Source organism: Heloderma suspectum, chromosome 6 (genome assembly GCF_057233095.1).
Source record: "Heloderma suspectum isolate Gila_16-S chromosome 6, 16-S_ref, whole genome shotgun sequence".
Taxonomy (NCBI): domain Eukaryota; kingdom Metazoa; phylum Chordata; class Lepidosauria; order Squamata; family Helodermatidae; genus Heloderma; species Heloderma suspectum.
The window spans coordinates 95,628,810-95,644,536 of record NC_139463.1 but is presented as its reverse complement, the minus strand read 5'-3'; the positions used below and the strand labels follow the sequence as shown (position 1 = coordinate 95,644,536).

Genomic DNA, 15,727 nt, shown 5'->3' with positions numbered 1-15,727 from the left:
CAATTTAGTCAGACAGAAGGGATGGTGGCAAGTTCCTCTGAATTTTTACCCTATTGCATATGGTGATTCTGGACATCTTTAAATGTCCCATTTAAAGTCCCACCAGCACCCTGCATTGATATTTCATGAGGCTAGCTGGTAGGGTGAAAGCAAAGAGGCCATCACAAGAGTAACTACAAGGGCCACCACAAGAGATGTCAAGAGTAATGTCACAGAAGGGCAGGTGCAGAGGAGAACAAGAGGAGTATCACAATGGAGGTCTTGTGCAATCCACCATTCTTCCCACCACCATTAGCAGCCATCGTCTCATTGATCCAGTTGGCATAGAAAGTCACTGAAGCGTAGACGCCAGGGTAGTTGGGCTGGGCACACCCTACTCCCCAACTCACAACCCCAGCCTCGGTCCAAGCTCCTTCAAGTTTGCAAACCAAGGGTCCCCCGGAGTCACCCTGTGGAGAGAGATGGGAGATAGCACGTGCCTATGACATCAGATTTAGTATGCTGGGTAGGTGGGGATGCTGGAATAAAGTTTCAATCTTACCTCAGCCACATACTCATAAGGTGGCCTTAGGCAAGCCAACATTATCCCAGCCTTCCACCACCCATGTCTGTAATGGTGTCAAGAGGTTCCTGGAAATGTTGTTAATGATTGTCTAACTTTTTGAAAAAAGAAATACAAGTAATCATAAAAATTGTAGTTGACGAGCACCACCTTAGAAGAGACATTCACTCCTGTGTGTGAGTGAAGAGGGGATGTCTCTTCCATGATGGTGCCTGATTTGTGCATTGTCAGCTAAAAACAAAGGACATCAGTTTTTGTCTTTAGAACTCATGGTTTTATCTCACATACAAATGTATACAGATTGAAGTGATCACATAATTCATTGAGCCCAGATCATATAACTAATTCACTATGATTTCGTTCACTTGGGGTGGCAGCCTTACTATATCGCCATCATAACCACCACCAGCAGCACCACCAAAAAATCATAAGAGTTGGGAGGGACCTCTACTCCGTCCCGCTGCCGATGCAGCAAATCCATGGGTACAACACACACACACACACACACACACACACACACACACACAGAATTCATGGCCATCCATCTCCTCCTTATTCTCATTCCCCTTTCGAAGAATGAGAAATCTCAAAGGATAGAGAGGTACCATATCCCAGCTTGACCAAAGATCATTTTTCTCCTTTGAAAATGTTTTCAAATGCCATTTCTTTTCTATCACCTTGAATACTAGTGGCTGAAAGGAATGTAGAATACGTTTTCCGTACAATGGTAGTTTTAATGCCCATTCTTTTCTCAAGAGAGGGAGGATGACTGCATTCTGAGAATCCCCCTACTATCAGGTTCTTGTGAATAAAATAGGGTTGCCAGAAACAAAAGAGAACAGGGTCGCTGTACTTTGACAATCATGCAAGCTAACATTTCTGCTCAAATTCCTCTTCTTCACAACCTATAAAAGTGCAGAACCCCTGTCTTCTTTTGCGTCTGGTCACTCTAGAATTAAACTAGGCTGGAGCCTGGTCTGACGAGTTCTGGGGTGCGCCTGTCTACCAGAGGCAATGGCTGTATAATGAAGAACAATTTACAGAGCATCCTACCTGGCAGGTGCCCTTCCCACCTTCTAGGTAACCAGCACAGATCATATCGGGCTTAATAGGTTCTTCACCCAATGAGATATTTGGATTACTGGTGTAGAGAGCGTTGCAGTACGTTCGGTTTATCAGTGACACGTTCAGTTCCTGGAGGGTATTTAGGGGTGGCAGTGCCACTGTAGGAGAGAGAAATGGCATGTGGTCATGGAATGCAGAGGCAGGAGACTTTAAGTGGACACAGAGTGGACATACATAGTTTTAGCGATGGATGCACTGTGGAAGTGCTCTTGCCACAGTTTTGGCATCCACCCAACCTTCTCATATATGGAAGCCTTATCATTCCATAGGAGCTGTACTACTTTACTGCTCCTGTAACTCCACTGGCTACCTAGTGCTGCTAAGCCCTCCTGATTATCTCCTCTTCTCCTTCTTAACTCCCTACACAAGCTTCTATTACACTTTCAGATCCAGCACAGACTGTTCTTGTCCTAACCTCTAGAGACTTCCATAGTCTTGTCTCCCCTTTATCCCTCTCCTCTCATATCCTGATAAATCTCTGCCACGTAACCCTTGAGCCTCCATTTCCAACATCCACAGCCATCTGATGGTCTCTTAGTCCCCAAGATATCTCTGCCCATTCCCCCTTGCTGCTCACACTGCATCTGGCACTCCATCCCAAAATACAGTCACAGTACCACCTCCCTCTCTTCACATTCCTCCTAAAAAGCCACCTTTTCCTTTCTAGGTTCCAGATTGCATGAGAGACAGGCCTATGCTCTTTTTGAGTGACTGGGAAAAATGACCCTTTTTTGAATGACTGGCTGTCTCTCCATGACAAACTTTACATTGCATGTTCTTTGGGTCAAGGCCTTTTTAACGTTGTGCTGTAAATCACCATGTTGAGGGATGGCTTGAAAGAAAGCAACAAGTAACTTGAAAGTCTAAATAAGCAGGAGGAAAAAAAATGGACCCCATACCTCCACATAGAATTTTGCTTTCAGAGAAGATCGTGGAGGCCTTTGATGGACTAATGGAAAGGATATTGTTGAGCCATTTGCTGTTGGTGTGTGTTTGTTGGTGTTTGCATGTACCCTCAGAGCAGCTCAGAGCCATATGGAGCTGCTTCCGCATCACTGCATGTGAGAGCAATCACAGCACTATCTGCAGAAAGTAGCAGCAGACGCTCATTGTCTTGCTTTGTGAATTGTTCCAGACTGCCCACCAGGATTTCCTTCATCAACTCAAGGACTTGGACAGATGTCACCCTCTGACTGTCTCTGCTGCCCTACCCCAGCCCTGTATATCTGGTTTATCAGTGAGCCACAATGAGCCTCCAAAAAGTTTGTTTCTGAGTCTGGTTCGGGAGAACATTGTTAGCATCTCTTGTGGAGACTCAAAGTTCAAAAGCGCTGGTCCACAATGGGAGCCCTTTCAAATATTATGATTGGGCTGGAGACCATATTAGACAAGGAAACCATTTTGGACAGCATCCCTTTATTGACTCTGAAATGTGCTCCTTCCCTGATTGAATGGGTCTGGCTGTGTGTAACTGGATTTGCCCAGATCCATCCTTTGCATTATATTTGTCTCCCTCTTATTCTTCTGTCTCTCTGTGGCAATGTTGAGATAGTAATGCCCGCGGGGAAGGAAGCTGTTTTGTCCACCCCTTGCTCTGTAAAGTACCATGGGCACTGATATTGTGGAAGCCAGCAGAGACTGAGTGAGCACCACAAACAACATTTCTCACCGCCTCTTCGAATAGTTCCCCATCCAGTGACCCAGCAGTCTGCATCCAGAGGGAATTGTACAGAAGAGTCTGGCAGGCAGACAGGGAGGATGTAGTCGGTGAATTCCACAGGGAACATCAGTTTAACTAAAGCAATGTCCCCACTTTTGCCATCGTAGTCAGGGTAGGGTATAATCTGTTTCACTTTGGATTCTACCGTAGTATTTGTTGGCTTCCTGAGCTGATTGACACCTAGCACCACATTATATTGGTAAATGATGAGGGATCTGTGAACACAAAAGAAAAATGCAACAAGAGCTTGCAAAGCTGAGTCTGGGGTTTCAGCAAGACATGCAAGACCTGAGACTCTGTTCTACTGGTGAGCAAACTACATGAAACATTGGAGAGCCATGGTGAGATTGGGCTGAACAATCCTATAGCCCAGTTACACTGGGATGGTGGAGATACACCCTTGATAAGCTGTATCCAGTATGTGTTTGGCCTGGGACAGGATGGGGAAATACAGCAGAAATAAATAAATAATAAACCACTTTGTTGTTGTATTGGGGGAGTTTTACAACATTATCTGTCATGGCAGTGGCATATATTTCATGGTGGTAGAGTATATCAAGTTGTGTTGCTGTAAAAGGACTATAATCCTATGTAGAGATGGTGTGGGCACCCGATTCTGTCCAGGAATATGGCAGACCCCCCTGCCCACACCCCCAAGCCCCACTCGCTGAGCCCCTTCCCCTGCTTGCCCCCACCCACCCTCAGTGAGCGACTCGCACTCACTCCAGTGTTCTCTTGGAGCTCTGCAGTCACCATTTTTTAAAAAAATAAAACAGTGATCGCAAAAATGCACATATTTGTGTATGCACAAAAATGCACATTTTTGTGAAAATGTGCATTTTCACACATATGCAAATATGCAAATTTTTGCAATTGCCATTTTATTTTTCAAAAAATGGCAACTGCAGAGCTCGATGAGGCCGTCAGGGTGAGTGCGGGCTGCTCACCGAGCACGGGAGGGGCTTGAGCGTGGTCCAGGGACCGCTGAGTGGGGCAGGGGCTGGGTGGGCGCTGGAGAACCCAGACAGGGGTAGGATTGCACATCCCTAATCCTATTAGGAGGATCTGTCCACCTCCTGCTTCCTCCTGAAAAACAGACTGTCCAGGAAAGTGTCCTGACTATTCCTCAGTGATAACTGGGGCTTGCTTTCCAGCAGCAGGGGATCCCAAGTTCTGGTTGCAGGGCCTAGATGCCTGACCCTTCTTTACCACTAGAAAATGGGGCTGCCTGTCTTCTTCTGTTGCTGCTCTTCAGTGCTAGCCAGGCCATAGTGAAAGGGTGATGTGGCAGCAGCTACCAACTCAGGAGATGCCATGTGACACAAAAGACCAATAGCGTTCCACTAGGTCCTATATAGCTGCAGACTTGGGCCTTGGTTTTTCAGTTTGAGTAGTTCACTGCCAGGCACAGCCTTAGCTGCTCTTGCACTGCTTGTCCCCATCAACTGACCAGTGAACAAACCAATCACCTGCTTGTGCTTGCTTACCTGCCTGTTTCATGGCTTGATCACCAGCTTGCCTTCACACCTGAAAACCCCTTCTCCCCTTTGCCTGATTACCAGCCTTCTGCTCTGTCTCTTTTGAAAACTCTTTGTTGCTCTGCCTGACCCTGTCTTGCTGAAACCAAGGCACTGAGTGTTAGGCATAGAAAACCTTGCAGATGTCTCTGGGGAAAAGTGTTATACTGCCTTCACAGCAACAGATACCAAAAACTTACCCAAAGAAGCAGTGAGCTGATGACAGCACCCACTGGTCAGTTATGAGCGAGCCCCCGCAGATGTGTCTTCCACCTTGAAAAATGCTGACTTGCCAAGGCCATGACATATTAGAGGCTGGTTGACCCCCAACAATTCGTGGAGAGATTACTTTTGGCTGTCCACAAGCTATGGAGGGAGGAAAAGAAATGAGAGGATGTATCATTTTGATTTGTCATACTCACAAAATTGAATTCTTACAACACAAAACAAAATTTCTTGATTTAAATTATCTTGCAAATATCAGTGTGTCCTTTAATACAACATTTCCAATTATCAAACCTCCTTGAAGTATTTAATCTGGCAAATTAATATATATTTATTGCATTATTATTTCACAACAGAAGAAGTTGCCCCGGTCCTATGGATATTTACTTACAAAGCGTTCTATGAAAGTGTCAATAAATGTGTGGACAGGGGTGATCTGGGAGACATGGTTTACCAGGGGGGTGTCCCCACGAGTGATTTACTTGAGGTTGCTGCATTCGGAGGTCATTTGGGGCACATGACATCATGGCCATCTTGCAGCCACCCCAGAGTTTCACGCTGAAAAACCAGTTCTTCTGAAACTACTTTTAGTCCTATTGTTTTCCTTGTCTGCGCTTCTGTTGTGGTGTGTATCACCCTCTGCATGATTTCCCTGCCCAGGGGTGTGTCTTTCACCTGGCCATGACCTCACTGACCCCAGTCAAGGGGTGTTTCCCCAATGTTTTCCCCGCCTGTGTATCCCCAATATTTCCACCATTCCACAGCTTGCTGTCAGAGTTCTAAGCTACCTCATGGCATTTACTTCACCTTGCCTACCACTAAACTCCAGTGGCCATCCCTGTGAAGTATAGTTGTGCTCTGGGCAGCCTCTAATTTTTTTTTTTTTTTTTAATCTAAAGCGTTAAAGCAAAATAGCGCTTTTGTCCAGCAACACCTATACCCCCATCTCACTATCTTACTATCATGCAATAGTGCTATTGTGCAACAGTGAGATAGTGAGATAGTGAAATAGGGGCTATAGGTATAGTAAAACCTCCCTGGATTTTATCAATTAACAAAGTATCTGCAGCTGTGTTCCTTTACTGTCAGTAAATGATGACATTCACTCCAATTCCCCCACCTGGAAATGTGTTCCTGTGAAGCAACTTAGAATGGTGAGGTGCACTCGTTCATGGAGCCCTGTTCAGACCAAAGCTGGTGCTTTGAAAAATCTGGATAAGCCACCATTCACTTCTCCTTCCATTGTCATGGAGATACCCCCCTGGACTTCGAAAAGGCTTTTGACAAAATCCCCCACCAAAGACTCCTGAGCAAACTTAGCAATGATGAAATAAAAGGAGCGGTGAACAGAATACTGAACTGATCCAGCTCTTCCCTTTTTATGTTCTTATGTTGCTATAATGTCTCCAAAGAGCATAAAATAGGTCAGAGCTGGGTGGAGACTTTCAGACGAATGCCAGAGAGCAGTGGTAACCAAGTGAGGAAATTGGTTTCTTTCACACTTTCACTTCTGTACCTAAGGCCCACTGTGACAGAATTTTCAGTTTAATGGCAGAACTGTGGACCAAGGACAGGCTGGATGATAGCGTTGTGAAGGTGCACCTGAACATTAACAGGTGCACCTGAACATTAACATAAGCTGTGCAGGGTTCCTCGGCTTCTTAAAAAAGAACCCAGATCTGCTAAAAACAAGAGGCCAGCTCAAATACAAGTTAAAAGGAAGAAAACCAAGTGCAGGCTGGCCAACTCAGACTTAAGGTAAAAACATCACATTTATGTTCAAGTATTTTGGTATAAGATTGCCGGGAGAATTATCAACAACCTCCGATATGCAGACGATACCACCCTAATGGCAGAAAGCGAAGAGGATCTCAAGAGCCTCTTGTTGAGGGTGAAAGAGGAGAGTGCAAAAGCTGGTTTGAAACTCAACATTAAAAAAACTAAGATCATGGCATCTGGCCCTATCACTTCCTGGCATATAGAAGGGGAAGAAATGGAAGCAGTGACAGATTTTACTTTCTTGGGCTCCAAGATCACCGCAGATGGTGACTGTAGCCATGAAATTAAAAGACGCTTGCTCCTTGGGAGGAAAGCTATGGCAAACCTAGACAGCATAGTAAGAAGCAGAGACATCACCTTGCCGACAAAGGTCCGTCTAATCAAAGCTATGGTTTTCCCAGTAGTAATGTATGGCTGTGAGAGCTGGACTATAAGGAAGGCTGAGCGCTGAAGAATTGATGCTTTCGAACTGTGGTGCTGGAGAAGACTCTTACGAGTCCCCTGGACTGCAAGGAGGTCAACTCAGTCCATCCTAAAGGAAATCAACCCTGACTGCTCATTGGAAGGACAGATAATGAAGCTGAAGCTCCAATATTTTGGCCACCTAATGCGAAGAGAAAACTCCCTGGAAAAGACCCTGATGCTGGGAAAGACTGAAGGCAAAAGGAGAAGGGGACGGCAGAGGATGAGATGGCTAGATAGCATCACAGATGCAATGAATATGAACTTGAGCACGCTCCGGGAGAGAACGCAGGACAGGAAGGCCTGGCGTGCTATGGTCCATGGGGTCACGAAGAGTCGGACACGACTGAACGACTGAACAACAACAACAAATTTTGGTATGAAGCAATGATGGCCACCTAGCTGCAGGAGAGATGGTAGCAGAAATGGCCCCAGAGAGGAAGTGGTTGTCTGGGGCCATTACTAGCTCTCCTGAACTACTCTTCTAATGCTAACTAAGGGCCAAAACAGACATTACTTTACATCAATATCTAGCAGCTCAGTCTCCCCCCTCCCCAATTTTACTCCCTAGTAGGGATAAGTGGCCTGATCCAGATTGGAAATTCTAACATAGGGATAGAGGGGTCTTTAACCACCCTTCCCACTATGGGCCCTATCTGGACCAAGCCCTCTGGGCCTACTCAAGAGAAAACTAGAAAGACATAGTTGCTAGATATGGATGTAAAGCAATGTCTGTTTTGCTTTTGGCCCTAACTGTAGCCCTATACAAGTATTCACCTGCTCGCATATAGAGCTAAAGTGGGGATGAGGATGTGGGCACACACACACAAGCTATGCATGCAATGTCCCCACATGCCCACTTTCCATTTAAACCTTTGCTCTGTAAGCACATTCAGCAGCCTGGGATGAAGCGATGTTGGGGCAGGGGCTCACATGCACACCTACTCCCCTATCACCACTTTAGCCCTACAGACAAGCAGATGAACAGTTGCATAGCCTTGTAGTGGAGTCTAATCCTTGCTAGGTTGGGATGTCATAAATAATGGTAATACGCTTAGAACACCCTTGTCTATCAAATGGAGCGCCATCATGCTAATAGGTGTTACATGTTCTTAGAGTTACAGCTCAGTTCTGCACTCCCATACATATCTACTTCATTGAGGTCAGTGGGACTTACTCTCAGGGCTCACAGGCAAAATATACTTTACTGCATACCTCAGAGTAAATGCTGGGGTGATAAAGATGGAAACTGCTGTATTTGAAATGTCAGGTTTGATTCAGAAAACTCAGCTGGATTTTAAATTTGTGAAAAACTGTGCTCTTTTTTTGGCATAAGAACCTATTGTCAGTCATAGATATGGTGACAGAATCCTTGGCTCTCAGCCCTAACATTTGTCTATTGGCCCGCTGTCTTGCCACCTGTCCTAGAAGCAAGACCTCCTAAACGCTTGGTCTTTCTCATTTCTATGGACTGGAAATTAACAAGACCGGATTGGAGCTGGGATGTTCGGTTGTTATTGTTGGTATATGTGTGATAGAGGACCAAGATGATTCTCTATGGAGGAGGCTCATTGGGTGGGCTTGAGCTATGAAGATATTTAGAGCTAGGAATAATTTATCCACACTTAAAATGAAGCATCCATCCAATCAGAGAAGGTGAATGGGGAGGATGCCACTTTCCCTTACAGCACATGGAAATCCAAACTTTTTCTGGAACCATGCAACTACATCTAGAATGGGACATGATGACGACGATGATGATTTTGCTCAGCTGTTTATTTGTAATATGACAGAATCCACTCAATATGGATTTATCATCTCCCAGGATCTTAACACGTGGTGCATTTAAGAGGATCCTGCCTTAGGTAAGGAGTTGGGGCTGCATAATTTTTGAAATTTCAGAGCCTCTGCTTTTCTACATTTCCCCCAGTGCAGACATTCTCCCCATATACTAAGGGCATCTTACCTGGTTCTGAGCAAGCAGCATCTGAAGAAGTAAAAAAGAGGAAGATATTTCAATTAAGAGACACTGTAGAAAAGAGGTACGAAACAGGATTGTATGTAGGGGTGTTTCCAGATGAGGCTTTTATCATGCAATCACCCTGCCTCATTCAAGGAATTTTATGGCTGGCAGGTATGTGTGTTTCCAGATGATGTCATCCTCCAGTCATAATCAGACTACCTTTTCCCAGCACTTCCCCCCCCCCCACAAAATTCCATTAAGGAAAAGAAAAGGGGATTTTCTTTAGTAGCTTTAGGAGCCCTTCACCTGGTAGCACCCTGGTAACAATGCTGTGGTTCAGAGTGAAGAGGCTGCACACATGGGCAAAATGCTTGTGGACATCATGGCTTGAGAAACCAAGCTATGACTGTACATATGTGGCCAAGCTGTTCCCAATTTCTAGAAAACAATAACATGTCTGTCCAATGTGCAATGAGTGCATTCACACTCAAAATGTGAACCTGGACTCATTTGGGCTTTAATTCTTGGACATTCTTTTAATCTCGGGGCTCTACTTCATAGCATGCTCACAACGAGGTGAGCTGCAAGCTGCACTTGGGCCAAACCAGGCCAATGAAGGTTTCACACTGGTCAGTCAGGTGGCCTAGTAACCCCCCTCCCCCAGCCCTTTGCTAGTGTTCTGCTGCCAGGCCACTTACTTCAAGGGGACAGTGCCCCTAAATTCCTTTACATTCCTGTATTTAGCAGCAGCAAGAGTATGAGAGGGATTCCTGCAGTGTAAATGAGCAGTCCTGTTGTGGTTGTGGTTGTTGCTGCGGTTGTTGTTGTTTTATTTAAAATTATTTTTAAGCTACCTTTAAGAGTAAAGCCCCTCCAGTGGAATGGGCTGCCCCTTTATTGTTCTTGCTTTATTTGCAGTTATTTTTAGGCTGCCTTTAAGGGAGGCATTTGCCCTTTCAATGTGGCAAAATCGATAAAAAAAACTAAACAAAAATTATACAAATCGGCAATAGAGATAAAATGAAATGGTATAAATTGGGTTAAAAAACAAATTACACCAATAAATCTGCAGCCCAAATAGTATGGGGAAACTAGCAAAAAGGGGCCTGATAAACCCTTGATGGAAGCAGTTTCCAGAGCTGCAGGGCCACCACTGGAAAGGCCCTGTGCCTTGTGCTCACCAGCATAACCACCCATGGAGGAGGATAAGTGAGAAGAGCTTTTGTTAATGACCTCAATGTGCAGGCTAGCTGGTATGTGAGAAGATGGTCCCTCAAGTAACTTGGACCCAACCATTAAAGTTTTGAGGTTAAAACCTGCACTTTGAATTGGGCTCACAAATGGACTGGCACAGTATTGGTATCATATGAACAGACCATCCACCTTCCACAATATCTGGGCAGCTGCATTCTGCACCAACTAAAGTTTCCTGACTGTCTTTAAAGACAGCCACACGTAGAATGCATTACAGTAGTCCAGCCTGGATGTCACCACAGCATGAATGACTGAGGCAAAGTTCTCCCTCTCCCAATAGGGTTGCAGTTGGCATAGTAGCCTAAGTTGGTAAAAAGTACTCCTGGCCATCACTGTCACCTGAGCTTCCCCAGCTAACCCCAAGTCCAGGAGCATACCCTAATCCTGCACTTGGTCCATCAACAGAAATGTAACCCCATCTAAGAGTGGGTGTATTTCCCTGCTTGGACTGGTCAGTTTCTCTAGGATCATTACATGGAAACAAAGTGTAGAGCTGAGTGTCATCTGCATATTGATGGTACTTCAGCCCAACCTCCAAATGACTTCCCCCAGCAGTTTCATGTAGATGTTGAAAAGTATGGGGGACAGGATGGAATCTTGAGGCACCTCATAGGCTAATGGCCATGGGGTGGAACAGAAGTCACCCCAGCATCACTTTCTGAGGCCGATTGTCCAGGAAGGACTGGAATCCCCATAGCACTGCGCTACTCATCCCAGCTCTGGCTGATTTCACAGCTACCCATCCCAGCTACCCATCCCAGCTCTGGCTGATTTCACAAGCCAGAATGGTCAAGGGTCCAGAGATCAAGTAGTGGGCTGAAGTCCTCCAAGTAGTTTGTTCACAGCCTGAGATTGTACAAGCTGAAATGTATGATAACATGACTAGATGGCACTCCGGTCACATCCATTTCTGACTCTGTTAAAACGCTGGCATCTAAATTGGCATGGATATCATATGAGTGACTCAGCTCTAGTTTGGGCCACCAGCCCAGCCCAATAACTACAACTTGAACATCTGTAGTGGGATTAGGAGTAAGTGCTCCTGTGACAGAGGGAATTAAGCTAAAAGGCTGGGTGAGGCTGTTTGGGATTATAGGTCTAGAGTATAGTTTTTAAAGTTATTGATAGTTGTTTTCTTCTTACGCTCTCTTTCTGTGTGTATGTGAAATGTGGTTTGCTAACCCTTTGTGTAGTAAATGAACTAATCACATGCCAAGTTCTATTTGACTAAGGACTTAAATAAGGACTGTTTTATTGGTTTATCTGAGTTTTGAAGCATTAATAAAAGTTCTAAATGGAGGGCAGTTCTGACCAGTAGTACTGACCACTACTGATTAGAAAAGCAAGTGGGCAGAGGATGTGACTTTCCAGGAGCCCCAAACCTTTTAAGTGTTCCCATGACAGAGGGAAAGAATTCCAGGGAGAGTTGAATTCCAACATCTATTACTTTTAGAAATAACCCGTGTGTGTGCATGTGCGTGTGTGTGTGAATGTTTGTGTTAGAACATGATACACCCAGTTCTACCCTGCGAATGTGGTTTCCTTCCTTGCTGACCAAAGAGCCATTGTGCACTGGCTTGTGTGTAAGAGAAATGTGGTCATGGTGCTACCCCAGCTTTGCACATGATACATCAACTCGTCTCTGGCTAAGGTGTAGGGTGAGAACCCTCTTAAAGCCCCATGGATGTTGTACTGAGCTCCATGGAAGAAATGCTATACTGAGATTATGGTTTAAAAAATATCCCTACAGCCCAATATTCCCCTATTGGCTCTTATACCTACAAAACCAGGGAACAATAATGGCTGTGAGTGCTCAGTCTTACTAACTCAGACCTTAAGACTCAATGCCATTTGTTGGCCCCAACACAGGCATTCAAAGAACACATGTGGGCAAAAAGTGTGGAGTGGGTGCAGGGGCATGCATGCTGGCCCCTCGCCCCAACTCCTGGCATGCGCTGACTCCACCCCCACCTTCCTGCAATGAGCTGGATGTCCTGAAGGGGAATATTAAGTACATTCAGTTGAACATGGTTAGAATCTTCTGCACCATCAGGAGTTGTGCTAGCATCTCCCCAAGTATCTCCCTACAGCCTTCACTCACCCTGTATCATGGTCAGTTGCAGGAGCCATACAGTGACCAAGGACAGCATGGATGGCATGGTTGCCAGTTCTCCCATAGTTCTCTTCCAAGTGGCTCAGCTCCAGTCACTTCCAGAAAACAGCTGTTTGACTTCTGTCTCAAAGTCTTTTGGTACCTGTGCTATAAAATGTGTCACATCAAAGATGAAAGAGTGGGGCTGTTGGAGTCTGGGGAGTGATCCAACCTAGAAGTCCCAATTCTCTGAGTCCTCTAGACCCCAGCAGAATTCCAAATCCTGGATCTCCCCTACATCCGGAGACCTCCCATCTCCCCCAGTTCAAGTACTAGTGTTGCCACAATTTTTGGAAGTGCATGGGTGACCTGAACAACTGCACAAAAGTATGGAATAATAATAATAATAGTAATAATAATAACCATTGTTATTATTATCATGAGTATTATTATTGTTGATGATAATAATCATGATAATAAAAATAATGGTAACAACAACAAGCTCTTAGGATGTTTCCACATTATGCTAAAAGTGATGTTTGGGTATCCATAAGGAAGATACTACTACTACTAACAGTAATTTATTTTATAGACCCATCAGTATTAGTGGCACTTTACATAGCAATAGAAGGGCCTCAAGGAGCATACAATCTAAAACTTTTTATTTTTCATCTATTTAAAACATTTCTTGTTTGCCTTTCAGGGCAGAAGCCCTCCCAAGGCAGCTTTCAGCAGTAAAATACATAAAAACTGTTAAAATACTAAAAGCGATAAAACATAAACACAATAAAATAGCAATAAAACAGCAATAAAAGATGAGAATAAAACCAGCAACAGCAGCAATAACAGCAACAACAGCAGTCATATCAGGAGAAGGCCACAGTAAACTAATATGTTTTCAAGGCCTTCTTAACAGCCTACAATAAGGAGCATGGCGGACCTCCAATGGCAGCTTGTTCCAAAAGTGTAGGGCCATTGCAGAGAAGGCCCTCTCACATGTGGTCACCCACCTATCTGCTCTTATGGGTGGGCAAATGAAAAGGGCCTCTCTTTCTGACCTTTAAGTGTGGGCAAGCTGATATGGGTGAAGGCTGTCCTTCAAGTAACTTGGTCCCAAACCACTTAAGGCTTTAAAAGTCAAAATCAGCACTTTAAATTAGGCTTGGAAACACTCTGGTGTCCAGGGCAGCTAGTGCAGTATAGGCATTATGTGCTCAAATCGCCTCACCCCCAGCAATATTCAGGCGGCCTCATTCTGCACCAGCTGAAGTTTCTGAACCATCTTCAAAGGCAGCCCCATGAACAGTGCAGTACAGTAGTCCAACCTGGGCATGACTAGTGCATGGATAACTGAGGCAACATGCATCCTCTCCAGATAGGGCCAAAGCTGCTGTACCAGCCTAAGCTGGTAAAATGCACTCCTGGACACTGCAGCCACCTGGGTTTCCCCAGTTAGCTCAGAGTCCAGGAGGACTCCCAGACTGTGCATTTGGTCTTTTATGGGTAGTGGAACCCCATCTAAGGCCAGTTGTAAACTTCCATCCGAAGTGGCTGGTTTCCCAACCCACAGTATCTCTGTCTTTTCTGGATTAAGTTTCAGCTTCTTCATCCTCATCCATCCCAAAACATCCTCCGGACACTGGTTCAAGAGTTCCACGGCCTCCCTGGGATATGCAGATGGACATGAGAGGTAGAGCTGAGTGTCATCAGCATGCTGATGAAATTTCAGCCCAAATCTCTTGATGACTTCCCCCAGCGGTTTCATGTAGATGTTAAAAATCATGGGGGACAAGAGAACTTCGTGGCACCCCACAGGCTAATGGCTGTGGGGTGGAATAAAAGTCCCCCAGCACCACCTTCTGAGGGTGCTGCTCCAGAAAGGACAGGAACCACTTTAAAACTGTGCTGTCCAAGCCCAATCCAGACAAACGATCCAGAAGGGTACCATGGTCGATGGTATCAGCAGCCACTGACAGTGCAGGGAAGACACCAGAGCAAATGTCACATCAGGAAAGCATCTGGTGCAGCTCTCTGGACTGGCAGACAGGACTGATGCTGTGCTCTGAGGAGTTGTCTGAGTGAGGCATCAGGGTGAACCCTCCAGAGAACCCCGCCAGGCACAGGCAGTCTTGCAGAGTTGGCTCCTCCTTTGGGGCAAACTGGGCCCAGCCCACACAAGAAACAAAAGGAGAAGACATGCAATTAAAGATTTAATCACAAGAAATCAGTCAAAAATTTCTTGGTGAGCTAGGCTAAGTCACTGACAACTTAATCCTGTTTTTCTTTTGGTTGTCTGGTCCCATTACTTCTCTTTCATGTATGAGGGCTTCACCACACAAGGCTAAAATCCAACAGCCTTATCGGGACTTCTGCTTCCGGATTCTTTGCAGGATTAAGATCAGCTCTTTTCCACAGGCTGACATGTGATCCTTATTTCCTCCCACATTTCACAGTTGATACCAGAGACATGCTCATAACTTTTATACCAAAGGTCATTTCATGAAACTTCCCCCTTGTTAGTATGTATTTCAAAGGTTCTTCTATACCTCCTATTTGCTGCATCTATTTGGTCTGCAAGGGCCCCCAAACCATGGCAGGCCATGCCTGTGGAAAGGGGGCTGGCTGCAGGGTCGAAGGAGGCAGCCCTGTATCCACAGCGTCCTAGCTGCTGTCCTGTGTCATTTGATTGTGCCTGTGATTAGAGGCACCAGGGCTGTATGTGGGACCACTCAGCACATTTCAGGTGACTTCTAGTGATGGGAAGATTGCTCAGCCTGAAAGGTAAGTTCAGACACAGGGCTTCACCACCGTAGAAGGGTCAGACTTGATCCAACAACCTGAGAATCCAAAAGTGGCGCGGACCTCGGGCTAAAAAGAGTGGTTGAAATAATGGTTTTATGCCATTCCCCTGTATGTGTTAATGCTCGTAAAGTAAACCAAACTGTGGCCTAGTTATACTCCAAGAATGACAGAGGTCCGTAACATTGTTCAGGAGGCAGCAACGAAATCCATCCCAAAGAAAAAGAAA

The 15,727-nt window shown here is 45.3% G+C and overlaps 1 protein-coding gene across 1 annotated transcript; it reads right to left on the bottom strand.

The window, feature by feature from the left end:
* Positions 1–209: 209 nt before the first annotated feature.
* LOC146341916 (serine protease 27-like) lies at positions 210–12,766 on the bottom strand. The gene is made up of 6 exons (XM_084807753.1): positions 12,709–12,766; positions 9,357–9,377; positions 5,125–5,290; positions 3,357–3,622; positions 1,616–1,785; positions 210–449 (listed from the first exon to the last, which is right to left on the bottom strand). Exons 1-6 carry the CDS (start codon positions 12,764–12,766, stop codon positions 210–212), a joined length of 921 nt encoding a protein of 306 aa, XP_084663879.1.
* Between the last annotated feature and the right edge of the window lie 2,961 nt (positions 12,767–15,727).

What these genes read in the sequence shown, in the direction of transcription:
- LOC146341916 (XM_084807753.1), bottom strand. Translation starts at nt 12,766, where the DNA reads ATGCCATCCATGCTGTCCTTGGTCACTGTATGGCTCCTGCAACTGACC. An exon ending in GCAACTGACCATGATACAGG is followed by an intron (nt 9,378 to 12,708) that starts GTGAGTGAAGGC and finishes TTACTTCTTCAG; the next exon opens with ATGCTGCTTGCTCAGAACCA. An exon ending in GGGAACTATTCGAAGAGGCG is followed by an intron (nt 1,786 to 3,356) that starts GTGAGAAATGTT and finishes TCTCTCCTACAG; the next exon opens with TGGCACTGCCACCCCTAAAT.